Source organism: Theropithecus gelada, chromosome 6 (assembly GCF_003255815.1).
Source record: "Theropithecus gelada isolate Dixy chromosome 6, Tgel_1.0, whole genome shotgun sequence".
NCBI classification, from domain to species: Eukaryota; Metazoa; Chordata; class Mammalia; order Primates; family Cercopithecidae; genus Theropithecus; species Theropithecus gelada.
The window spans coordinates 127,841,857-127,869,288 of record NC_037673.1 but is presented as its reverse complement, the minus strand read 5'-3'; the positions used below and the strand labels follow the sequence as shown (position 1 = coordinate 127,869,288).

The following is a 27,432-nucleotide window of genomic DNA, read 5'->3' as shown; positions in this document are numbered from 1 at the left end:
AATTGTATTTTTCCTCCCCATTTCTTGTCAACATATTTTTTGATTGCTTTTTAAATATTGGGATTCTTTTTTATTTACATATTGCTGATATTTATGTAGCCTTTTTAGTTTCATAATATGAAACCAAGTACTTTTATCCTAAGTAAATTTAGTGTTGGGGAAATATTGAGAAATTTTTTTAAACAATTTTGCTTCTGTTACTGCATCACCTTCTCAGGAGACTATTTTGGTAAGAATGATACAATTACTTGCCAAATGGGCTTTATCAACTCAGCTTTCAAATAAGCATGGAAATTTTGCCAACTAAATACTGTTTCATTCATGGCATAGCATGGATTGTACATAGCAGTATAGTTTTCATTTATGCACCTCACACTTTAATTACTACAGTTTTGTAACCAGCTTTACGTATTTATAGCTACACAATATTGTCTCTATTGAGCATTCAAAAGCAGAAGCAATGTTAAATAGCATCAGTAAGAGATACAAGGACTTTTTGTATTTTCTTTTTTTTTTTTTTTTTTTTTTTTGAGACGGAGTCTCGCTCTGTCACCCAGGCTGGAGTACAGTGGCCGGATCTCAGCTCACTGCAAGCTCTGTCTCCCAGGTTTATGCCATTCCCCTGCCTCAGCCTTCCGAGTAGCTGGGACTACAGGCGCCCGCCACCTCACCCGGCTAGTTTTTTTGTATTTTTAGTAGAGACGGGGTTTCACTGTGTTAGCCAGGATTGTCTCGATCTCCTGACCTCGTGATCCGCCCGTCTCGGCCTCCCAAAGTGCTGGGATTACAGGCTTGAGCCACCGCGCCCGGCCACTTTTTGTATTTTCTGTACGTCTTAGTCTATAGTGATTCCAGCTTGCTGCAGTCACTGATGCGGTTAATTCCCTTTAATAGAAAATTGTAACTTTTTAACGTTGCTAAAGTTGCTTCTACTTTATTAGTAGTAGGACTGGACAGCCTCTTGAATGGTTTGCTTCCTTGGATTGTTATCGCACCCTCTGTGTCCAAAAATTGATGTGTTTGTTTTCAAAAGTCAATTAAAGAAAGACTTTTAAAAAAAAAATCTTTATTTTCTATATAATTTAAATACCTTTGAAAGTGCTTTTTCCTCTTATTTTCTCTTACCTAACCTTAGAACATTTAACTCTGATCTTTAGGAATGCAAACCAAATTATAAGGAGCCTATTTAGGGTAAATGCAAATGATTTATCAAATGAGATATCTCCTTTGCTTTATCTGTCAAATTCTCTCCCCAGGAAAGCACTTCTTGTTTCTATAGTACCTTTACTCGGACCTACCTCTACTTTTTAATATAAATTGAGTAAAATAAATAATTCTCCCTTCTGGGTTTGTACTATTCTTATTTTATTTTATTTTATTTATTATTATTATTTTTATTTTTATTTTTTGATACGGAGTCTTGCTCTGTCGCCCAGGCTGGAGTGGAATGGCGTGATCTCAGTTCTCTGCAACCTCCGCCTCCCGGGTTCAAGCGATTCTTCTGCCTCAGCCTCCCGAGTAGCTGGGATTACAGGCACGCACCACCCCACTCCTGGCTAATTTTAGTATTTTTAGTAGAGATGGGGTTTCGCCATGTTGGCCAGGCTGGTCTTAAACTCCTGACTCAGGTGATTCACCCACTTCCGCCACCCAAAGTGCTGGGATTAAAGATGTGAGCCAATGTGCCCAGCCCTGTTCTCATTTTAATTTTTGTAAAAGTAAGTCCATTCTTAATTAAAGTCCTGTTTTCCTTTGCACCAAAACATTCGCCTATATTACCTAATTTTTCAGTATTCCTGGAGGAGATAGTATTGCTCACATTTACAGATGAGAAAACCAAAGTTTAGAAAGAGAATGAAATTTGCCTGAAGTCAAGCAGCTAGTAGCTCAGGTCTGCCTGACATCAAAGCTTGCCCTTGAAACACTAATCTTTGCTTTCTTCCATGTCTCTTTGCTTTTCTCTGACTCTTCAGCTCTGTCATATCCTGGCCCTCTCTTTCATGTCTGACTATTAACAGTCCTTTAGCAGTTTAACAGTCTTAACTCTCCATCTTGCATAGTTTTCTAATCTACCTAAAATCCTATATTTTACATCTAACATAATTTAAATGTATTCCATAGTATTCATTTATAATACTCTACCTTAATCTTTTTCATGATAATAGGTAAATATTCTGTGATACTTCTGTTTGTATGCATAGCAAGTACTAGGCAGAATACTGCATTTGATAAAATATAGACAAGAATTAATAGTAACAGAGCATTGGTTTTAACATAAGTACAACCCTTAGAAGTAGTTTTTGGTTATTGATGTTGATGGAAATTTTTTTCACTGCTATCTTACATTTTTGTAGGACTGCTTTGCTTAAAAGTAAGCTAAAATCTGGGGGTGTCTAAAACCTAAGTGACGGTGTTTGTTTCTTTGTTTTTATTTTTTCTCTTAGGTAGATTTAGAAGTTGTCTTTGTCACATTTCTAAAATATTTAAAAGGAAGAATATTTTGTTTGCTTAAATAATTAGACTTGAGAGATTAAATAAGAAATAATGTACCCTTAGAATGAACTTTAGAGACTGTAATTTTCATAATTCTATTTTTTTTTCTGGGCCAGTGTTTAAAGACCACTCTTACTTTGTCACTTGACCTTGGCCCCATTATTATCTACTACCTGCCATATTTTTTGGTTCGAATGTAGACTCCCTCTTTTTCCTAGAGGATCACCGAGATTTTCTGGAGAAAGGGAAAGAGAAAGAGAACACCTTGCTATGGTGTGGCTGTGCATTTTTGGATACATATATTAGTGTCCACTAGAACTGGCAAATTTGAAGGGTTCCCTAAATACTCAGGTTCCATTTCTTCACCCAAACTGGGAGACACTAAATAAGACAATTTAATTAGGATATAGTAGAATTACTTAGATGTATAAGTTAGATTTTATTTTAATGTAATTGTTAAAAATTTTAGTGCCGTTTTTATCATTACAGTTGTCTTTTAAAAATTGCTGTAGTATTTCAATTGTTTAAATCACCTCTTTGGTTTGGTTCTGTTATGCCTTAGTGCACAGGGAACAGAAATGTTTACTGCTTAAGTACTCTCAAATACTTTAAAGTGATATGTGACATTCTTTTGAAGTGATGGAGGCCTAAGCCAATCACAAGATGACAGCATTGTGGGAACAAGGCACTGTAGGCATAGTCTGGCTATAATGCCCATCCCTGGAACACTCTCATCTAGCAGCCCTGATCTCCTGCAGCCTACCACCAGTATGTTGGATTTTTCCAATCCTTCAGGTAATTTTCATATGTGATTTTATATTGCCATATTGGTACCAAATGAACAACTGGATGGTTAAGCCTTGTGCAGCAAATACTAGAGTTACTTGCAGCCCTCTTAACTCTAAATTATGACTTGATGCAAAAAGCTAAAGGGAGATTGTCTTGTTCTGTTAATTTGAATGGTACATCCTCTAAAATGGAACAGAAATACATGAAAAAGAGACTACCTCTGGCCGGGCGCAGTGGCTTACGCCTGTAATCCCAGCACTTTAGGAGGCTGAGGCGGGCGGATCACGAGGTCAGTAGATTGAGACCATGCTGGCTAATACGGTGAAACACCATCTCTACTAAAAATTCAAAAAATTAGCCAGGCGTGATGGCAGGTGACTGTAGTCCCAGCTATTTGGGAGGCTGAGGCAGGAGAATGGTGTGAACCTGGGATGCAGAGCTTGCAGTGAGCCGAGATCGCACCACTGCACTCCAGCCTGGGTGACAGAGTGAGACTCTATCTCAAAAAAAAAAAAAAAAGAGACTACCTCTAACCACAGAATTAGGTATCTTTTAGTAATCCTAATCTAAGCAGTAGAGTGAAAACAGAGACCCTTCTCAGCCAAGATATGTCTTACTCAGGGTGTGGGAAAGAATAAGGCAGATTATTTTAATCTAAGTGGCCTCACTTACCTTTTTCTGTCAGAAAAGTGTTCGTAATTTTCTAAAAGCAGATTTTTCCTCAAACACCTGAAGCTAAAGTTGTTGTATTTGTCATGTATTGTTATCAGAGCATTATAGCATAATTTTCATTGTTGTTTGGACGTTCAGTGTGGAATGTCAAGTTAATTTTTTTTTTGCATCTATTCATGTCTTGAGGCAAAAATTGTCACAATTATATAATCTAAAATTTTGTTACAAAGAAGAAAACCTTCAACTTTGAATAATTATATATCCATCACTTAAAGGATTTGAGATGGTTTTCAATACAAAGCACATACAGTTAAGCACTGTGAAACATGTAATTGAGTCCAAGGAAAGGTGGGAGAAAAAAATGCTTCTACCAAAAGAAGCATAGTTCTGATTCACCTTCAGTTCTGACTCTAAAGTTCCTAGCAACTAGTGTAAAAAGGGAGGAAACTCAGTTCCATCTTGGTATTAGATGGAAATACAAGTGCCGTAGTAAAATTCATGTTTTATTATAGCAACTTCAGTAAAAACCTCAGGACATAACGTAGTAACAGTTTAATGAAGGTCATTCTGCACATGGTTTCTTCCTTTGTATTTCAGTTGCCACTTAACCACTAGAGAGATTATTAAACCCAATAACATATTCTGACACATCACACTCTCTACATAGCTACCAGTGTTCTTTTTAGAACAAAGATTTAATGAGTCATTACTTTCCTAAGACATTTGTAGTGATTTTTATATTAGTGAAGTGTCATTCATGAGACAGAAAATACTCCAGTTATTTGATCCAAAGTTAATGTGAAGATTGTTACCAAGGTATAAAGTTAATTAAACTATTTACCGGAAAGGGTAAAGCAAGCACTAAGATATCACAGAGGTAAGAAAACTGCAAACTGGATTCAGTTCTTGGTACATAAAAGAAATGTCACCACCAGGGTGAAGAAGAAGTGTTGCTGACCTCGACTACCTTTCTAGCCTCCTGTTCTGTCATTCTCTCTCCATTATTACTTCATCCCTCCTTCCTGAGTATGGCATGAACTTTCAGAATGCCCTTTCTTTGCCCGTGTTTGCCACCCATGGCCCTCTCCTTGCATGTCCAGTGAACCTTTTTATTTGTCAGTGCTGAACTCAAGTGTTACCTCATCTGGGAAACCGACCTCCTTCTGCCACAGAGTCAGTCTCCTATTGTTTGCTATGTGGCAGGATGGGAATTTATTTCTATGTCTCTGTGTGTGTGTTCTACGGCAGTGCTTTTCACACTACATGGAATATCCAAAAATAAAGTGTTTTCACACTTCCAAAGCACAAATTAAATATATGCTTTCATAAGACAAGTATTAGGGATCTTATGATTTGTAGTTTTAATAGTTTATATGGTTGTATGTTTGCCATAGGTATTTGTAGGATGTGGGGCTGAGGGAATAAGGGATAGGGTTGTAGGAAGAGGCGAGAGAGAAGTTGGAGATTTAGCTGGGGGAACAAAGAGAAGAGGTTGAAATTACTATGTTTTAGAAACTAAGTCCCCATGGAGCTGAAATTCAGACCTCTAAAGAGAAGGTGTGTTACTCAACTTGATTTCAGATTGATTACATAATTCTCTCCTTGAGAACATGTTAAAAAGACTAAAGATGAAGATGCCTTTTTAAAACCTGTTCAGAGAACATCTGATATGTCTCAGTCTGCAGCATGTGCTTGTACCAGTAATGTGAACACATATATGATAGGTATTTAACTTGTATTTTTAAACCCCCAAATATGTAATTTTGTGAAAGGTTTTTTATCTAGTGATGGATATTATTTATATTTGGATTGAAAAAAACATCAATTCCCAGTTAATTCCAAATTCAGCTTCTTATGTAATTTATACAACACAAAAATTTAAATGAGCCATGTACATCACATATGTATATTATAGGACATATGTAACAGCCAAGTTTGATTAATGTTTATCGGTCTTGAGCTTACCTATATTTATCCTGCATTTTCAAAGTTATTACTAGATCAGAATGAAAGTGGGGGCAAAGCTACAGAACTGTAAGTTTGTTTCTGATTGCTTACGTTGATTTTGCTTTATTTTTGCTGCATACAGCTGTTGGTTTTTATTGTAAGTATCTTAAAGACTATGGTATTCTGTTGCCCTTGTTTGTATGTATTATTTTGTTATTTTTTAAAAGTCCAATGATACAGAATTGAATGAAGTAGTAAGCAGAACTTTTCTTTCCACTTAGAAGGTAGCCAGTATTAACTGGCATGTATCCTTTTAGTCATTTTTTTAAATATATGTATGTTTTTATGTTTGGATAGAATCAGTATACATGCTATTCTGTAATTTCTGAAATGTTCTTTGGGATTTCTGACTCAATACAAGATGAGTCTTAAAAAAATTAGGAGTGTGGCTAAAAGGAATTCAAAAAGGAATTTTTTTTTCTAGATCTGCATGTAGAACTTATAGCTTACTTCTTTTCACTTAATAGCACGAACCCTTATTTGATTTATTTCATATAGTAAACTTTTCTTCATTGGAAATTTCTCATTTTTATTAGTTTTTAATTATAAAGGAACACAATCATAGCTTTTAAAAAATTAAACTGCCAGGATAAGATAGAATATAAAAGTCACCACTCCCCTAGAATTTAGTTCTTAATTTACTTATAGATCCTTCCAGAAATTTCATTGCACATAAAATGTGTGTGCCATTGCTTGCACCCCATATGAGATGTTTTACTTTTCTTCCACTTAACTGTTTCACTTTAGCAATATACCTTTGAATACTTTTCTGTTTCAAGATGTGTTGTTCTACCACAAATTTTTAAACAGCTAACAATTTTTTTGACCAGTCCCTGTTAGTAGACACTTATAGTATTGCCTAATCTTTGTGTTCACATATCTTTACCTGTTTTATGTATGCATTATTATATTTTGAGTTTTGAAAAACTATTTTGTGGGAATTTGTTGTCTTTCTCATTATATAAGTGCCTAAAAAATACGTGTTTTGCCCCTTGACCTGCAAAACTTAAAATGTTTACTATCTGGCTCTTTACAGAACAATTTTTTCAATCCTTAGTATACCACTACCCTTTGTTTTTTGTGTAGTGCTTTTCACTATATGAATTTTCTTCCTTACTTGATGTCTTGTCTGTCCTTGAGCTCACTTGAATGTAAGTAAATTCCCTGAGAGTAGAGGCTTTATGTATCTCACTTACCACTGTATCTTCATCACCTGGAACCCTGTTAACACATAACAGGCACTTCATAAATATTTATTCAGCAATTAACAATTTAAAGCAGAATGAAAAGTCAGTCTTTTTTTTTTTAAAGATCATCTTAAATACCTAAAAGTTCTCCCATTTTTAGTGTAATCTCAGAGTCAGTACATACATCCTTGAAGTATTCGTTTTTTAATTTTACTGCTATAAGATTTATAAGTTAGCTCTCTAGAAATTTCATCTATGGCTGAAAGTCTAGATATCTGAGGTTTCTATTAAATTTATTTACCTATTACATAAGATTTCTAAATATGAAATATGAATCTTGATCCTCCAAGATTTTTTTTTTTTGACAGAGTCTCTCTCTGTCACCCAGGCTGGACTGCAATAGTGTGATCTCGGCTCACTGCAACCTCTACCTCCTGGGCTCAAGTGATCCTCCCACCTCAGACTCCCGAGTAGCTGGGCCTATAGGCACACACCACCACGCCCAGATAACGTTTGTAATTTTTGTGGAGGCGGGGCTTCCCCATGTTCCCCAGGCTGGTTTTGATCTCCTGGGCTCAAGTGGTCTGCTCACCTCAGCCCCCCAAAGTGCTAGCATTGTAAGCATGAACCACCGCCCCTGGCTTCCAAGATTCTTTTTAAATGTTTGTTTTGCTTTTAAAATTGTACTGTATTTTTGTGTGCATTTTAGCTTTGTGCCTAAAATTTGAAATGATTGGATCATTTTTTTCCCTTTTGATTCAACTTTATTGGAACATATTGACCATTCATCTAAGCGATTAACATTTGAGTGCTGCATGCCAAATATTGTACTTGGCATGTATGTTGTTTTCCTACTAACAAGAAACATGTTTGTAAAGAGTATTATATAATATATATGTAACAATTCTAAAATAGAGGTTTACACTGTCATTAATATTAACGCAGAGAAAGTTTTTCCTCTGATGGCTCTCCATCACTTTTCCAAGTTGACATTTGTTACCTTGGCAGTTTCATCAGAGTTTGGATTAAGGGATACCCTTTAGAGAATCCCATTTATGAATCTGTTCTAAAGGTATCCATTTGTGATACCTGAATCACTCTTATATGATCATGTAACAATTTGTCCTTCACATGGAAAATCACTTTAACAAAGTATGACTTTTTAACACTATGCAGCAAGATACACAATTGTGTGCTCCTTCCCAGAAGATGTTACAATATATTGGCAGCAAGGGAAGAGAACATGAAATGTGTACAAATTCCCACCCTGTCTTTGTGAATAAATTTCTCTGAAGAAAGTAATAAAAGGTATCAGACCATCTCCCCATTCCCTCAAGGTCAGTCAGTACCACTGGCTAAGGCTCAGCCCCCAAAGATCTAGTAAAATGATTCAATTCTGAAGCCCAGGATGGCTGGGACCTACTTTTATGAAGAGAGTAGCAACAGTACAGGTAATAACAGTATATTGTTTGTTCCTTTTTCATGGACTTAAAAAGATAGTGGAAACCCATTTGTTTAGTATATTTCTCATGGCAAATTGAAATGTCCATTTGTTTGCAGTAATCTTCTAGCACAGGGTAGAGAAGTTATTAGTCCGTTTTCACGCTGCTGATAAAGGTATACCCACGACTGGGCAATTTACAAAGGAAAGAGGTTTAATGCACTTAACGGTTCCACGTGGCTGGGGAAGCCTCACAATCATGGCAGAAAGCAAGGAGGAGCAAGTCACATCTTGGATGACAACAGGCAAAGAGAGTTTGTGCAGGGGAACTCCTCTTTTTAAAACCATCAGATCTCGTGAGACTTATTCACTATTATGAGAACAGCATGAGAAAGACTCGCCCCCATGATTCAGTTACCTCCCACTGGCTCCCTCCCATGACATGTGGGAATTGTGGGAGTTAACAATTCAAGATGAGATTTGGTTGGGGACACAGCCAAACCCTTTCAAGAAGTATCTCTGATTTTGGTGAATCTTGAAACAGTCCCACCTTGTAGGTTTAAAAACCTGATGATGTCAGCAGCCTACTAAGGATTGGCTCATCAGAATGAAATCTGAACAAGGTGCATGTGATAACTCAGATTTCTTAATACATTGAGGAAAGAGAGTTTGATGCATCCTTGTTACAGAAGGAACCTGAGTGGATGAAGTATTCTACTTTCAACTTGACAGGACCCAGAACATTCAACATATGTTGGCTAAGACCCCTTGTCCCTGGAATTATATTCATGTATATTCAGTTGAATCTTTCAGTCCTCAGAGCAAGTCTTTTTTTTTTTTGGTCCTCAGTCTCAAGAGGACCAAAAAAATTATTTTATGAAAACATTTCCTGCCATATCTGTATCTGTTCCATTTCTCCCTTTTATACCAGGGATTATACCTCAGGACATTCTGAGATAAATTTGTAATTTTTTTTTTCCTCTAAAGGTTAACAATGTCCATGATGCTAAGAAGGTGATGCTGGACAAAGTGTATAATTACTTGAGCCCCCAAAATCTTCCACCCTGCCCCCACTGCAGTCATCACACACATACAAAAAAGCCACAGTAATATATATTCCCTAATTTTTTTTCTCTTTTGAGACTGGGTCTTGCTCTGTTACTCAGAGTGGAGTGCAGTGGCATGATCTCAGTTCACTGCAGCTTCAACCTCCCAGGCTCAAGTGATTCTCCCACTTCTGCCTCCCGAGTAGCTGGACTACAAGAATGTGCCACCACAGCCAGCTAATTTTTAAAAAGTTTTTGTAGAGACAAAGCCTTGCTATATATCCAGGCTGGTCTCAAACTCCTGGGTTCAAGTGATCCTCCAGTCTCGGCTTCCCAAAGTCCTGGGATTATAGGTGTGAGTCATGCCCAGCCTGTATTCCTAATTTTTAAAAAAGGAAACTTTTGCAACAGTAATTTATTGTCATTGGGAAAATTTTTAGCATTTGTTCATGCTATAAAGTCACTTTTCACTTACATTTAATTATATTAAATATTAGCTTATCATGTTGAACATTGGTCCAGAGTTCTATAATGACAAAAAGAAATAAGATAGAACAAGGGGGGTGGAATATTATTATTTACATGTGCTTATCATATAAACATTGTCTCAAATTTTTCTACTAAGAGCAGAAATTACAAGGGCAAAGACTAAGATTTCACCAGGTGAACATTTAAAATTTTCCTGTGTTAAAAATAAATAAAATATAGAAACTAAGCATTTTCCACTTCATAGTTGACTAAGTGTTGTTATCTACTACAGTACATTAGGAAAAAAACATAAAGGATGCCAAAAAGTATTTTTAAAAATAAATAATGGTTCATTAGACCATTATCAGTTACTCAGTCTTACCAGTAACCAAAGAAATGAAAAAATAATGGTATTATTTTTAGAGGGAGGAAAAGAATAGGGTTTATGAAATGAGAAAGCAAAACAAAACATTAATACACAGTTTTTTTAAGGATGTGACCAAATTTGTTCCCTTACACTCTAGGATTATAAAATATTATAACCTCTGTGGAGAACAGTTTGGCAGTATATTTCAGAAACCTTAAAAATATGTATACCTTCTAACTCAGGAGTTCTGTTTTTGAGAATTTTCACTGAGGAAGTAATTAGATTGCCTGCAGAGGCTTACTTACTTTTGACAGGGGATAACAGGGCATATCATGTCATTTATAATAATAGAAAGTGATAAGCAATCTAAATGTCATTAAGGGTTTGGATAATTGAAATATATAAAATATATATTATGGAGTACTATGTCTTCATTAAAAAGAGTTTTGTAGAAGCATATAATGACATTAAAATGTTTTATAAGCTATTAAATGAAAAAAATTCTGGCTTCCAAGTCATATATATAGTATGAGCACAAGGTTTGTCTTTGGGTTTTTCTATCAATGGTTTGTTAACTGAAAAAAAAAAAATAGATATATTTATCAATAAATGCAACAGTGACTTCTGTTAATATTGTGAAATAGAAATGTATATTTTAGTGTTCAGAGGGATCATTGTGTTTCACATTCCTTTTTGAAGAGTTTAAAAGTAATTTTTAAATAAAATAACAAGGCATATCTTTCTGTTTATGTAGATATTCCTGATCAAGTTATAAGAGTTTTCAAAGTGGATCAGCAAAGTTGCTACATTATCATCAGTAAAGACACTACAGCTAAAGAAGTAGTTTGTCATGCCGTTCATGAATTTGGTTTGACCGGTGCATCCGACACATACTCTCTCTGTGAAGTTTCTGTTACTCCTGAGGGTGTCATAAAACAGAGACGACTTCCAGATCAGTTCTCCAAATTAGCTGATAGAATTCAACTCAATGGAAGGTGAATAAGCTTATTAGTGGATGTGCTTATTTGTAGATGTGCTTTTGACAATTTCCTGTTAAAACAGATGTTGTAAGTAGAAACATCATCATGTTTTAGTGCTGCTAAATTCACTCTAGAAGACAGCTTGATAAAATATCTTATCACTCCTGCTAAAATAAACTCTTAGAACCACTGATATAATCTAGTTCCTGTTTTTTATAGAGGAAACTGAATGATACAGATCTTCATATATATCTGAATGACTGTATTTTTAATGTGGCCGGTATGTACTTTGGCAAAAGAAGCCATGGTTTTCACAGTTCTTTTTCTAAGTAGTTTTCCTTTTATGAATATGCAGGAAAATTTAAAAATTTTTTAAATGTGTTCTGAAAATTATTTAATAAACTAGATTATTTCTGTAGTACATTTGTTCCTTACTCTGGTAATTTTCTCTGAGAATAATCTTTTTTTTTTTTTTTTTTTTTTTTTTGAGATGGAGTCTCCCTCTGTCGCCCAGGCTGGAGTGCAGTGGCGTGATCTCAGCTCACTGCAACCTCCACCTCCCAGGTTCAAGCGGTTCTCCTGCCTCAGCCTTCTGAGTACCTGGGACTACAGGCACATGCCACCATTCCTGGCTAATTTTTGTGTTTTTAGTAGAGACGAGGTTTCACCATGTTGGCCAGGCTGGTCTCAAACTCCTTACCTCAAGTGATCTGCCTGCCTCGCCTCCCAAAGTGCTGGCATTACAAGCGTGATCCACTGCGCCCAACCGCTCTGAGAATAATCTTTTTGGTAACCCAGTTTCATATGTAGAACAAGATCCTTAGAAAGCTCACAGTGACTGCATGCCATGGTTGCTGTGAAATGAGAATGAGTTAACTCTGTTTTGCTGGCTATACGTAGTGGTTAAGAACGTAGACCCTGGATTCATACTGCCCACATTCAAATCCCAACTCTGGCTATGTGACCTTGAACAAGTTATGTAGCTTCTCTGCCTGAATTTCCTCATCCATAAAATGAGGATAATAATAATAGAATATACCTCATGGGAATGTTGTAAGGATTAAGTGAGTTACTAAGTCTACCATACCTTATCAACATTATCACATATAGCGTAATGAGTTTCAACAGTATTTTTATGGCATTGTCTTAGGCGTATGAACAGTCTAAAAACAGAAAAAAGAGTTTCTTGACAGTAAAAAATAGATGGATAGATGGATACAAACTTAGGCTTAAATCAAGTTGGATTATTAGAAAAGAATGAAGTAAAAGCATGTGATACATTACCTCTTTTCCTTAGTAACATCCCTGCACAAGATGTTTCCTGTCTCTTAGCTTTTAAGTGCTGTAGAATTGTTGATCTAAAGAGAAGAAAGCAAAATATAGTTCTTAATGTATGGTTACTGATCAGTGCTACTTGCTGGAATGAGGTTTTGTGTTTAACAAGGGAGAAACCATTAGTGGAAGTGTTTCCCCTCCTTTGTAGACTTCATTCTTCTTGCTTCACTTGGAAATTTATTTAAAAAGGAAATGAATGCAGTAACTTCTGAATAGAGATTTTTAACCATCTTGATTCAGGAATTTATTTTGCCTTAATTAGAATTCATGCAGTTCATAAACAAATACTTACATAGTACCAACCATCTGTCAGATAAAACAGTAAAATAAAAGCTTTACGAGGGCGAGGCCAGTACCTAAAATAGTATCTGACAGATAGTTTCTAAAATGATTAAGTTCATGACATAACATTATATTTACTCTTTAATAGATGCCGGTTGGTGGAATAAGAGACCGACTTCTCAAAAATTCTTCTCATTTAAAATGTTAATTTTTCATTTTACCTGTAAATGAATATTTTTGGCTAAAAGTTATTAACAATAAAATGATATTTTACAACAAAAAAAAGAGGAAAAGTGCTCTTATTTAATCATATTTACGAACACATTTATTTTAAAAAATTTTTCCATTTAGGTATTATTTAAAAAATAACATGGAAACAGAAACCTTATGTTCAGATGAAGATGCTCAAGAACTGGTTAAGGAAAGCCAGCTATCCATGCTGCAGCTCAGTACCATTGAGGTGGCCACCCAGCTGTCAATGAGGGACTTTGATTTGTTTCGTAATATTGAGCCGACTGAGTACATCGATGACCTTTTTAAGTTAAATTCCAAAGCAGGAAATACTCACTTGAAGAGGTTTGAGGACATTGTAAACCAAGAGACATTCTGGGTTGCCTCAGAAATTTTAACTGAAGCAAATCAGCTCAAACGAATGAAGATTATTAAGCATTTTATTAAAATTGCACTTCATTGTCGAGAATGTAAGAACTTCAATTCCATGTTTGCAATAATAAGGTAAGTTGGTACAAATAGGTACAAATGTCTATATGGTTTTGTCATTACATGAAGCTGATTTTCTGCTTAGGTATTAAATGCCTATGAAAAGAAATGTTCACTTAATATGCCTTTATTGAAGTGTTGTTAGATTTAATGTATTTTCCATTCTGGTGGTATTGGCTTTTTCTATTTTTACTTTTTATTTATTTATTTATTTTTTTTTTTTTGAGACAGAGTCTGGCTCTTTCGCCCAGGCTGGAGTACAGTGGCTCTATCTTGGCTCACGGCAAGCTCCGCCTGCCGGGTTCATGACTTTCTCCTGCCTCAGCCTGCAGGGTAGCTGGGACTACAGGCACCCGCCACCACGCTCGGCTAATTTTTTGTATTTTTAGTAGAGACAGGTTTTCACCGTGTTAGCCAGGATGGTCTCAATCTCCTGACCTCGTGATCCGCCCGCGTGGGCCTCCCAAAGTGCTGGGATTACAGGTGTGAGCCACCGCGCCCGGCCTCTATTTTTATTTCTTCCATCTTTCTCTTCTTTTTTGTAAATGAAAGTGGGTGATTGCCTTCTAATTTTTCTCTCTCCCCTCACCCCCCATCCCCCGCCTTGAGTGATTATATCGTCTTCGGATATGTGCCCAGTGGCTGGTCTTTATCGTTAGACTTCTGTACTGTGGTTTTTTAAGTACCTGCCTCACTATGATTTGACACTGAAAAATCACAGTATGGTATCAGTACTTTGACCTAAAGTTGCTATTTTGAAACAACCACATCGATAATAATAATAGCAACCATTTGGTAAGCTCTTCCTGTTTTCCAGGCACTACTTGAGGAATCACTGGATGTGGTATTCCTCAAGCAAGTTAGGCCATTAGAATAATAAACATGTTTTGACATTCATAAGCCCAGGAAGTGTAGATAATTACGTGAGCTGTCCCACTCCCTTCTCCCCACTTATTATGAGAAGTTAATTGTAGGTAATTTATTTTCTGACCTTTATTTAGCACACTGTAGATCGACAAAGGGATTCTTCTTAAAACAAGTTTAATTTTAAAAGGGAGAGGAGTTGTAGTTAGGTCTATGATGTACTTATAAATAGCAGCATAATTCCACTTGCTCTAATCTTACCTATACACATCCCCCACAGAATTTATGATTATTTGTTTCTACTCCTCATGTAAGATTAAAAAGTAGAATCTTTATAGGGACTCTTTAATCATGACTCTGTCATGGGAATAGGATGTGCCTTTATTAAATTAACCAGTGGCTACAATTGAACTGAACACTCTAGGAGTATTGAATAGAGATTAACAGAGTGATCTTTAGAATCAGCTGCACCTGTATTTGAATCCTGCCTCTCCCATATAGTAGCGGTGTGTCAGTGGAAAACTGAAGATAGGTTTTCTTATCTGTAAAATGCAGGGATTATACCACCTATATCACAGTTTTTAAACAGCTAGGTCTAAAACAGGGGAATAAAGATGCCACTGATAAACACTTGGAAGGCTAGAAATTGAACCTGTTTGTAAAGGAAGCATCAAGTAAAGAATTTGAAAATTACGGACTCAGTTTTAGAGTCCACTATGAAGAAAAGTGATTGACACTGAGAGAAAAGATCTCTGTATAGAAAAGAGGATAGAAAGGAAGTGTTAAAGGTCTAAAAACCATACCTTAGTATGATGACTCAGTGTGAGGGTAAAAAAAAAGAGTCTAGCCAAAGAGATGGATGATCAGTACAAGAAATAGGGTAGCACAGTTATGATAGTGTCATCAAAGCCAACAAAAGAGTGATTTGAGAGATGTAATGAACAGTAACCCAAAGAAGGGGGTGGATAGGAAAGGGCTGAGATTTGGTTAAGAGGCTTTGTTTGGTTAAGAGATTTGTTTTGTTACAAAGAATATTTGTTCTGCACATTTTCATAGCTCATGTAAAGATCATTGCTTTGTTTCTTTTGTATTCTTTTTAAGATAATTGCTTTGTATTCTTGTACTTCATATTCAGGCAGATCAAAGAATATACTCTTTTCAGCAGAGATGGCAAAGGTGAATCATTCTGCTCTGGCTATAATAACTTTTTATAATTATAAAATAATTTTTACTTTTTGAATAGACATGACATGTACATGGAAAAAACTTTAAAGATACTAAAAGAGTACACGGTGAAAGTAACTCTCTCACTCAGTCCCTAATCCAGCAAAATTCCTCTCCCCAGAGATACGGTTACCTTTTTTCATTCAAGAAATACTCTGTGCATATAGCAAGCATATAAATGTATATTTAGAACTACGTTGGCTTATTTTAATTTATCTTGGAAATTATTTTAAATCAGTACTTATACAGTTGTCGCATTTTTTTTTTTAAACAACTACAAAGTACTCCTTTGTATTGTGGAATACACATTATGGATATTTCTAAATTTCCAGCCTCTGGCTATTTAAAACAGTGTGTGGTGTTTACTTTTGCCATGTAGAAATTTTTTATTTTTATGTAGATGTATTATTTTTTTTTCCTCCTGGAGTCTCTACTTTTTGTCGTTAGTGAAGAACACAGAATTGCCTAGGTCTGAATCCAGTGTTGGCACTTGCTGACTGTGTGAACTGAGTTTCCTCGTTTGTCAAATGGGAAATCCTGATAGTTCCTACCTCATAGGGTTAAGAATATTCAATGAGCTAATACATTGAGAGCTCTTAGAACACCCTAGATGACGTTTTTTATTAATCGTGAATTAATTTTTCTGTAAACAGTGAGATAAGGAAATATATCTTTCTTTGTTCCAAATGACTTCTTCACCCAACATCATTAATCTTTTTTTCTAAAATATTCAATGCCATCTATTATGTATTGAAATCTAATACATATTTGGGTTTATGTCTCCACTCTTTGCTTCATTGATTTGTCTGTTTATTTACTGTTTTGATTGCCGAAGTGGTAAAGTAGGTTTTAAGGTCTGGTAGGGCTAGTCAAACCCCTCACGACTCTCTTCATACTTTTCTTTGGCTATTTCTGGCATGTTTATTTGTTTCATATCAACTTTAGAATCAATTTATGTAGTTCTTTTAAAAAGTTTTGTTGATGTCTGGGCGCAGTGGCTCACACCTATAATCCCACTTTGGGCAGCCAACGCAGGCAGATCACAAGTTCAGGAGTTCTAGACCAGCCTGACCAACATGGTGAAACCCCGTCTCTACTAAAAATACAAAAAAAATTAGCCGGGTGTGGTGGCATGTGCCTGTAATCCCAGCTACTCAGGCTGAGGCAGGAGAATCGCTTGAACCCAGGACGTGGAGGTTGCAGTGAGCCGAGATCATGCCACTGCACTCCAGCATGGGTGACAGAGCAAGACTCTGTCTCAAAAAAAAAATAAAAATAAAAATAAAAAATAAGAGTTTTGTTGATGTTTTCATTGAGGTTACATTAAATACCTAGATTAATTTAGTGGACATTTGATAGCTTTGTACAATGGCTCTTGCCATCCAAGAACACTTATTCCACTTGTTTCAGTTTTCTTTTATTTCCTCTGTGGAGTTGTTTTATTAGTCTGTTTTCACACGGCTATATAGAAATACGTGAGACTGGTAATTTATAAAGAAAAGAGGTTTAATTGACTCACAGTTCCCCATGTCTGGGGAGGCCTCAGGAAACTTACTACCATGGTGGAAGGCGAACGGCAAACATGGCATGTCTTACACGGCAACAGAGAGAGAGCGCGAGGGGGAAAGTGCCACACTTTTAGACTCAGATCTCTTGAGAACTCACTGATTATCATGAGAACAGTATAGGGGAAATCTGCCCCCATGACCCAGTCACCTCCCACTGTGTCCTTCCCCTGACATGTGGGGATTAAAATTCCACATGAAATTTGGGTGGGGACACAGAACCAAACCATATCAATTTTTATAATGGTGTTCATGTAAATCTTGAACATTTGTTTGAATGTTTAATATCTTTTATCGCTGTTGTGAATGGGATCCTTATGAATGGGATCCTTAAGTTTTCTAACTGTTTCTGCCTGAGTATTCTAATGCTTATGAATATCAATGTTGTACCTAGTACCTTACTGCATTCTTCGTGCTTCTAATACTTTTCAGTTAATATTTTGGGAGTTTTGAGTTAAACAATCTAATTTTCTTCGACTAATAATAACTTTACGTCTCTCATTCCATTTATTAATAGCTATTTCTCTATTTTGTCTATTTTCATCTGCTGGTGCTTCATATTAAATGATACCATTGTCCCTCAGTGTCTGTGGGGCATTCGTTCCATGGTTTCTCACAGATAGCCAAATCCTCACTTACTCAAGTCCTGCAGTTGACCCTGAGGAACTTGAGGATACAAAAAGTCAGCCCTCTGTATTATCAGGTTTCACATCCAAGGAAACTGTATGTTTGATCCACATTTGGTTGTGAATGTGGAACACTCAGATATGGAGGGGTGACTGAATTTACTGAAAAATATCTGCATGTAAGTGGATCTGTGCAGCAGTATTCCGCGGTAGCAGGAGTTAGCCTTGTATGTTAATTGTTTTATCCTTTACTTTTTCTTAGTAAATGGAGATTGTGGTAGCATTAGGGCTGCTTACAACTCAGAGTTTCTGCCTTCTCTCCTGTCTCAAACAGATTTGTACCAAAGTGTATTACTGTGTGCTATGCCAAATAAAGGATTGTTGGCTGGGCATGGTGGCTCATGCCTGTAATCTCAGCACTTTGGGAGGCCAAGGCAGGCAGATTACTTGAGCTCAGGAGTTCAAGACCAGCCTGGCCAACATGGTAAAACCCTGTCTCTACTAAAAATATAAAAAATTAGCCAGGCATTGTGGCACACACCTGTAATTCCTGTAATTCCAGCTACTCAGGAGGCTGATGCACAAGAATCACTTGACCCTGGGAGGCAGAGGTAGCAGTGAGCAGTGAGCACCACCGCACTCCAGCCTGGGCAACAGAGCAAGACTCTGTCTCAAATAAATAAATAAAATAAAGGATTGTTGTTTTTACCCTCAGAGCAGAGAGAGTTCTGCTCTGGAGAACTGTTTGTCAGCTTTCATTGATATCTTCAGCTGCAGACATTATTTTTCATCAGCTTTGCTTACTCGTGTTTGACCTCGACTATTTTTTGGCAACCTTTCTAGTGTGTTTAGGAGTTTCGTATCTCTTAGTTTTGGTGGATATGAAATTTGTCTTGGTTGCTCAACCTTCTTATAGTGGTTTGGGGTGATTTCTGAGAAGCAAAAGGAAACAAAGATACCTAACTCCATGCCGGAAAGTCAGAAATCGGGAGAACATTTTATACACAGTGGTGTGGGTAAAAGTGAGATGGGGAGAAACAGGATTTGCTGATAAGAAAATTGAGACATTGTATATACACTATTCATTTGGCAACCTACCTATGTGATGGTACTGTAGAGGTAAAGAATTCACAAAGACTTGCAGCCTAATTGGCATGAATTATGTTTTCAAGTTAGGGAATATCTGAGCCTATTTAAAATCCTGTGGAAGGGAGACATTGAATATCTGGAGGCTTAGTGAACAGAATTAGAACCTAGGAATATGGATGTATTGGAATCAGGGACGTGAGTGAACAAAATCACAGAGGAAAAAAGGCTTCCTAAGGTGCAGATTAGCCCCCATTATTATTTAACGGTTGCTCTCAGCATTACTTAAACTGCTTTAAAATAGTTAATGTCTCCATAAACTTATTTCTAAGTAAAAGAAGCAACATTGTGATGCTTGAAGTTTTTTTTTAAGTTAAATGTCTATTTTGTGGTATTATTCTGTCACTTAAACTGTAAAATAAATGCTATGTAGGTATACAACTCTAGGCAAACATTATAGTTCCTCCAAAAGAAGTTCTTGTTGTAAGATCAAGGAGTCTCTTATTTATTTTTTTCATAGTTTTTCTCTGTTTATTTCAATATATTAAAATATGTCCCTCCTTATTTTTAGTTTTATTAGAGAAAATGGTGTATATACTGACCTGAGTCCACCCCTCCCCCCAAGTTTCTTTTTAATGTTTCTTTTCTCATCTTTGGCAGTGGCTTGAACCTGGCATCTGTAGCACGACTCAGAGGTACTTGGGAAAAGTTACCAAGCAAATATGAGAAACATCTTCAAGATCTACAAGACATTTTTGATCCATCTAGAAACATGGCCAAGTATAGAAATATTCTTAGTAGTCAAAGTATGCAGCCTCCAATTATTCCACTCTTCCCTGTTGTCAAGAAAGATATGACATTTCTACATGAAGGTATGAAAACATTATTTATTGATGTTTTACCATATGGTTTATCTAAAGTCCACCTGAATTGATTTTTGTGTATGATATTTTTCCTATTCTATTAACTTGGTAACTATACACTATTTTACCATTTTTCTAGTGTTGAATTAGATGTCATACCATACATATTTGTTAATTAGTTTAATATTTATTAATACTTTTTTCTGTATCAGATAATGCAAGGAACTTAGACCACTTAAATTCCATTTGCTCGGCTGGACACAGTGGCTCATGCTTGTAATCCCAGCACTTTGGGAGACCGGAGCAGGTGGATCACGAGGTCAGGAGATCAAGACCATCCTGGCTAACACAGTGAAACCCTGTCTATACTAAAAATACAAAAAATTAGCCGGGCCTGGTGGCAGGCGCCTGTAGTCCCAGCTACGTGGGAGGCTGAGGTGGGAGAATGGCAGGAGCCCAGAAGGCAGAACTTCCAGTGAACTGAGATGGCGCCACTACCCTCCAGCCTGGGCAACAGAGCGAGACTCCGTCTCAAAAAAAAAAAAAAAGAACAATTCCATTTGCTCATCTCCTGATTTTCTTGCAGTTGTTGCTGTGCTTTTAACTCCCAGAAGATATTGTTGCTTAATAAAGTATTTAACCTTGCCTGTATATTTACTTTTGTTGTTGTTACTACTATTTTTTATTCATTCTTGCATTTCAGAGCTTCCATATTGCTGGGCATTGTTTTTTGGCCTTGTAGAACACTGTTTAGTATTCTTAAGTGCTGGTTTGCTGGTGATGAATATCTCTTAATGTTTGTTTATCTGAAAATGCCTTTACTTCATTTTTAGAGAATTTTTGGTTGTCAGCTATCTTCTTTGAAGGCTTTGAAATGACATTCAGTTGTTCTGTGCCTTCCACTATTAATGTTGAGAAGTTAGCTTGCAGTTTTATTTGCTGTTGGTTTAACTGTAATCTGCCTTTGTTTGATATTGGCTGTTATGATTTTGTTTTTTCTTAAGTTTTTCCTAGTTTTGCCTAATATGACTTAAGTGTGGGGTTTTGTTTTTGTTTCTTATTCTGATTGGTGTTTATAGGACAACTTGAAACCTATGGTTTTATATTTTTCATCAGTTTTAGAAAATTCTCAGTAATTGTATATTTTATTCTCTCTTCAACTATGTCTCATCTTCTGGTAAATTCATTACTGATGTCCTAATTCCAGTTATTATGTATTTTTTTGTTTTATTTTACAGCTTCCTTTTTCTTTTTTTAGTTTCATGTTCTTTTCCAAAGTTCTCCTTGTTTTTTCATATCTTTGAACATATTCAGCATAGTTATTTTTAAGTCTGCCTCTAATAATTCCATAATCTGGATCCACTTTGGGTCTTATTCTGTTTTCTCTTTTTTCTCTTTCATTTCTGTCATGTTATGTTTTCTCCTAATGTATCTGGTTATTATTGAAAAGTGAGATTACAGAAATAATCTCACTTTTTGAATGATGTTCCATATCTCCAGAGACGATTAAAGCTTGCTTCTGGCAGGCAGTTAGGGGTGCTAGAATTCCAAAATCACTTTAATCCGTTTTGATGTAATTTAACAACAGACTTTTATCCCAGTCTACATTCAGTTTATCCTTGGTCTCAGTATATGGCTTCTCAGAGTTTCAACCAAGCATTGGAGTTTTACATGAACTTAAGTTGCTTTTCCTTTTACCTCAAAAGGCAGGGTGTCTGTACTCGGTTTTTCAGCTCATTATCCCTTTCTGAAATCAGATACACCTAGGGGTAAGCACGGGGAAATGCAAAACTTGCTTCTCTGCATTTTTTTGTACTTTTGTCCAGTTTTTCTGATCTCACCAGAAGTGTTGTTCTAATTATGTAGTCTTTCTGCTTCTTCTTTCATTATCACTCATTTTTCATAAGGAAATGTTATGGACTTCAAATATGTTTTTCTGACATGTTCCTTGAAATATGTTTATATAACTTGAGAGTATTCGTCATGATTCCTTTGTTTCCAGCTTGTGTTGACACTCTGAACAATTCATGTGTCCAGTGTATATGTGCTATTTACAATGTATATGTGCTATTCAATTTTTACCATATATTTCTCAGTCTTGCCTTCAGGGCCTTGGACTCTGACAGACCTCAGGGTCTATCTCAGGAGATAAATGGGGTCATGCTGTGTTATAGACAAGTGTGAAAAAACAGTGCTATAGACGTCAGGTTGCCCTTTGTTTGGGATTTTTGTTTTGTTTCGTTTTTTGTGGATTTTTTTGAGTTGAGATCTCACTCTGTTGCCCAGGCTGAAGTGTAGTCACACAGTCATGGTTCGCTGCAGCCTCAAACTCCTGAGCTCAGGCAGTCCTCCTGCCTCGGCCTTCCAAAGTGCTGGGATTACAGGTGGGAGCCATTGTGCCCCCAGCCCATGAAACTGGTTTTAGAAGCCATGCACAGTTTATCACTTGACTTTATTCATAACCATCACTCCTATGTGGAACACAGTATCTCCTGGTGGCTCATTCCCTAAGAGCAGGGTTGAAGCATGTATGGGTATATCAGTTCTTAAAAGCAAAATTGGCACTGTGATAAAGAAGGTCCTTCTGTGTGCCCCTCAAGATTACCAGCTTGACTTTTGCTACTTTTATGTAGATAATTTAATTGTGAACTTAAACATTTATTTTCATTCTATAGGAAATGACTCCAAAGTAGATGGTTTAGTAAACTTTGAGAAGTTAAGAATGATTTCCAAGGAAATCCGCCAAGTTGTTCGAATGACTTCTGCTAATATGGACCCAGCTATGATGTTTCGACAGAGGTAGGACATTGAAATATGTAGAAGTGTTAGAGTGGTGTCAAGGGCGATGTAATAATAATTAACATATTTATCATTTATTGATCATATTTATTCTACCTTGTGTTATGTGCTGTACAAAGTGCTTTGTATATGTCAGTTTCATGTAATCATTTATCATAATAACCATAACAGGTAGGTGGTATTAGCCTTCCTTTTATATATGAAGAAACTGAATGAGGCTCAGAGTAGTTTTTATATAATTTGCAAATATTTGTATGTGGATAGTTCTGTATTACTGTTCTTTAAAACATCAGCAAGCCAGGTGCAGTGGCTCACGCCTGTAATCCCAGCACTTTGGGAGGCTAAGGTGGGCAGATCACGAGGTCAGGAGATCGAGACCATCCTGGCTAACAAGGTGAAACCCATCTCTACTAAAAATACAAAAAAAAAAAAAAAAAAAAAAAAAGATTAGCAAACAAATACAAGAAAATTGCTGGTATTCGTCTTGTTTTCATCTCGTTTCTAACCTAGTTTGTAAAGTATTAGTCTGACTGTGTCTTCTATTTTTACTGAATATTTTAAATATTCTGTTTCTGTTTAATTCATACTTCATTCCTGTAAACCATTTTTCTTTTATTCTTTTCCTCAAATTACACTGTGTTTCATTTGTATATAAGTTTTTATTACATACAAATGAACAGAATGTAGAAAGTGGAAATTTAATCATACTTTACTAAAAATGAAAAATTTTATTGTGTTCTGTATTGACCTGATATTTTAAGAATACTTTTTAAGGTTCATTTTTAATGTAATAACAAAAGGCTTCCTCGGCTTACATAAAATTGAAACAAAGTATGTTGTTAAGCTATTCCTAGTAATTTTTATAATTTTCAGGGTGTAAATAAGACATTGTGGTTTTAATTTTTGATCTGATTTCCTTTGGGGCCTATAGCTTCAGTTCACAGGGACGTTAAAAATGAAATAATGTACGGGGGCCAACACAATTTCTGTGGCTTAAAAAATTACAGTGCTAAGGAAACAAAAATACTTGGTATTAGGTTGGTGCAAAAGTATTTGTGATTTTTGCCATTACTTTTAATGTAAAAGTAATGGCAAAAATTGCCGTTACTTTTACCCCAACACAATACTTTATAAACCAGAGTTGAAATTTTCATAACCCAATAGAACCAGTGATATACTGGGGTTTTTTTGTTGTTTGTTTTGTTTAAATTGTTGCTTAGGGGTCTTTGTTTGTTTTTGAGACAGGATCTCTCACTCTGGTTGCCCAGGCTGAAGTACAGTAGTGCTGTCTCGGCTCAGTGCAGCCTCAACCTCCCGGGTTCAGGTGATCCTCCCACCTCAGCCTCCCAAGTAGCTGGGGCTACAGGTGCATGCCACCATGTCCAGCTAATTTTTTTTTTTTTTTTTTTTTTTTTGGTAGAGACAGGGTTTCACCATGTTGCAAGTAGTTTATCTGATGGTTTCTCTGATTTAGAGATCCACAAAGTATGGAAGGAAGGAGGGGGTGTGCCAGATCTCCTCTTTCCTACACATCCCACTTCTGCACCTTGAGAATCACTACATGTATTGAAAGATGTCATTGCTTAACAGTGTGGGGAAGCAGAAAAGAGTAAGAACTAGGTACCAAAGCAAAGAAGGGTTTGTTTGTTTTTTTGTTGCATGTCCTTGTACAGTGACCCTAACACTCCCTGTTGTCTTATATGGACCTCTTTTTACTCATACATGTTAACATCCTGGTTCCTGAAGAACATGATGAATTTGTGACCCTGCCAGACCAGTTTATAATGTACTAAGTACTAGCCATACCTCAGTAATGAGCCAAGGAGAAAAACTGATGAGGAAATTAATAAACATGGCTGTTTTCTTGGGAATGGCCTGGATTGAATAGAATAAGGTGTTCGGGGAATATAAAAAACATCTGTATTAAAGATTGGACTGAATTTTTCCTGAATCAGTTTTGTCAGCCAGTGCTAAAATGTAATACCTTTCTTTAAGCAAACAGTGTCCATTTTGGTGGTATATGAGTATCTAGTTTGGATGAAGTAACCCCTTTTAACAGTAATCAATTTGCAGACTTAAAAAATAGAATCTTTAGTCAATCAAACAGGAATGTGAAGATATATAGTATTATGAAGATTTTAATGATGTATTTTTACCTACATTGTAAGTTGGATTTGCTGGTCAACATTTCTTACAAGACATCTTGTCAGAGAAATTTCTGCGCTTAAAAATGAAATGTTGTGTTTTTATGTCCCTTGTAATTTCATTCTGTCATTTAAATGAGTGGCCCGAAAATCTTGCCAGAAATATGTTCAAAAATTCTATCCCTTTAAGGTCTTTTCCCTTAAAACTTTGAATTCAAAATTTATATTATAGTAAGTAAATGTTTTTCCTTAAGCTTATTTATATAAGCTTCCTGATAAATTAGGTAAATTAAAGCTTCCTGATAATTGATCTAAAGCATATTTTTATAAAGTATTTTGGAGGTTTTTTGACCTTCTGTATATATTCATATTACCCTCCTGCCTTCCATTAAAGTCATATTACTGTTAAGCTATAATTTTTTCCTGATAAAATTTTTCTGTTCTTTTCTGTCTGCATAGTTCCTCTGACTCTCAACTGTTGTCTTTTTTCTGTGCTTTCCTATTCAAACACATGCTTCAATGTTTGTGGCTCTTGCTTACAGGAAGAAGAGGTGGCGGAGTCTGGGGTAAGTGTAGAGATGAACGCAACTGGAATGAAGGTTGTGCGACTCTTAACATATACTGCATCCTTTTCATTAATGCACGCACATAAAGTAGCATGAATTCTATTAACCCTGTCAGCCTACATTCCTGACAAATGCCTTCTGCTAACAAGGTGAAAGTAGTGATAGAACTAGCTATTTTTCGTTTATTTTTCCACTGTTGATGTCCTATAAGTCCTTTTTAGATTTTAATTTAGCTAGGTCATTTAGATGATGATAATGATAATGAATTTGTTGTGTGCTTGCTATGTGCCATACATTGTTCTAAGCACTCTAAACAAATTATCTTACTTAATTCTACTACTACCCTATAAGGAAATACTGTTCTTTCCATGGTATGGATGGGAAAGGTTGAGTTGCCCAAAGTTTTAGAGTTCATTAATGGTGGATCCAAACCTAGGTAGTCTAATTCTAGAGTTCACACCACTTTCTTTTATTCAAATGCCACATTTTATTAAAGTAAATATGTCATATGAATGTATAAAAATGAATGAAAGATCTGTTTATGAAGGTTGCATTTTCCATCAGTTTTCCAAAAAGAGGCAGCCCTTATCCAAGCTGTACTATAAAATTGAAGTAGAAGATGATTTTATTTCCTCAGACCCACTAATGCCACTTGCTTGTAGCATTGATTGAATTTTACTTGAAATTTTTACCAGCTTTAATTGAAGATTCCCTTATCTTTAAAGTTGTGATAGAATCAGCAACCACCACTATTTGTTATAGATTTAGGTCTCTACTTCTACATAGCTAAGTGTCCATTTAGAATCATAGAATGTTAAAGATCTTATAAATCATCTATCTAGTCCTTTCATTTTTAGATGAAGAAAGAGATGACTTTTGTGGATGAAGGGATTGCATAAGAAGAATTTTGTTATTTTAAGACTTGTAGTGAACCATGAAGTTAGAAGCTTTTATTACATGTAAGAAGAATTTTTTTGTGAGCCACCTTCTTTACTCGAGTCTTGTCTCATTTGTGGTCTTGTTTTCTGTCAATGCTTGGTGAACTTGACTTTCCTTCTATTTTCTTTCTCCCTTCTCTGTGTGTTTCCCACGTATTTTCTTCTGGATCATAAATTTATGTCTTGGTCTCTTTTGGCTCTTCTCACCGAAAATAGAAATTGATACCTGGCTTTACTATTATAAAGAAGAATACTTGGACAATATCTTTTAGTGGGCGTTGGGTGTGTTTGAATGACTTATGTTAACGTGTTTCACTGTTCATTCAGCTTTAGGGTTGCACTGTGTGATGCTTGCAAACATTAGATATATTTATTTTATATCGGAGCATTTTTCTGTTTTCAAAGTAGTTTAGAAAACATTTTATTGATATTTATCACAGTGTTTTTGTTAGAATTTTGTGTCTCTCCTAGATTTGTCAACACCTACTTTTTTTATATTAACTAAGATAAAATTATTAAATATTTGTGTTAAAATTTGCTCCTAAATAGCTGCAACTTGATTTTACTGCATTTCTTTGAATTCAAGACATCGTCAATTGTTGGGCATATTGTTCTTTTATCTACTACTAAGGAAAATCACTGCAGTGTCCTGTTACCACTGAGAATTTCTACTTTATGCTTATTGAAGGAGCTCTTATGGACTTGGCTATGGATTTTTATCACAACATCAAAACTGAATTTTTAAAAATCAATATTTTTATTTGCATAAAAAGGAAAATATAAGCAAAGTAAATTGGTTTAGATTTTCCTAAAATTTCTTTATATTCAAAATATGAATCTTCTGAAATGTTTTCTTTTAGAGTCATTAGCTTCTGAATTTTGTTTTCCAGAACCCTCCTCCCCCATACAGTATTGCCCTCTGTGCCATCCAATGTGTTGGTAATGCACCATTTCTTTGAAAAACCACAAA

The 27,432-nt window shown here is 35.9% G+C and overlaps 1 protein-coding gene across 5 annotated transcripts in view; it reads left to right on the top strand.

Annotated features, from left to right (window-relative positions):
* RAPGEF6 (Rap guanine nucleotide exchange factor 6) overlaps window positions 1-27,432 on the top strand; it is a 209,673-nt gene that overhangs the window by 156,884 nt on the left and 25,357 nt on the right. For 2 of the 5 annotated variants that reach the window (XM_025387400.1, XM_025387397.1), the window contains exons 17-22: window positions 3,131-3,288; window positions 11,225-11,465; window positions 13,419-13,802; window positions 19,813-20,024; window positions 22,691-22,814; window positions 25,501-25,524. In XM_025387400.1, coding sequence (XP_025243185.1) covers window positions 3,131-3,288; window positions 11,225-11,465; window positions 13,419-13,802; window positions 19,813-20,024; window positions 22,691-22,814; window positions 25,501-25,524 — 1,143 coding nt within the window. Of the gene's footprint in view, window positions 1-3,130; window positions 3,289-6,043; window positions 6,059-11,224; window positions 11,466-13,418; window positions 13,803-19,812; window positions 20,025-22,690; window positions 22,815-25,500; window positions 25,525-27,432 lie in introns of all 5 variants that reach the window. The other 3 variants (XM_025387398.1, XM_025387401.1, XM_025387399.1) reach the window with 2 other exon arrangements.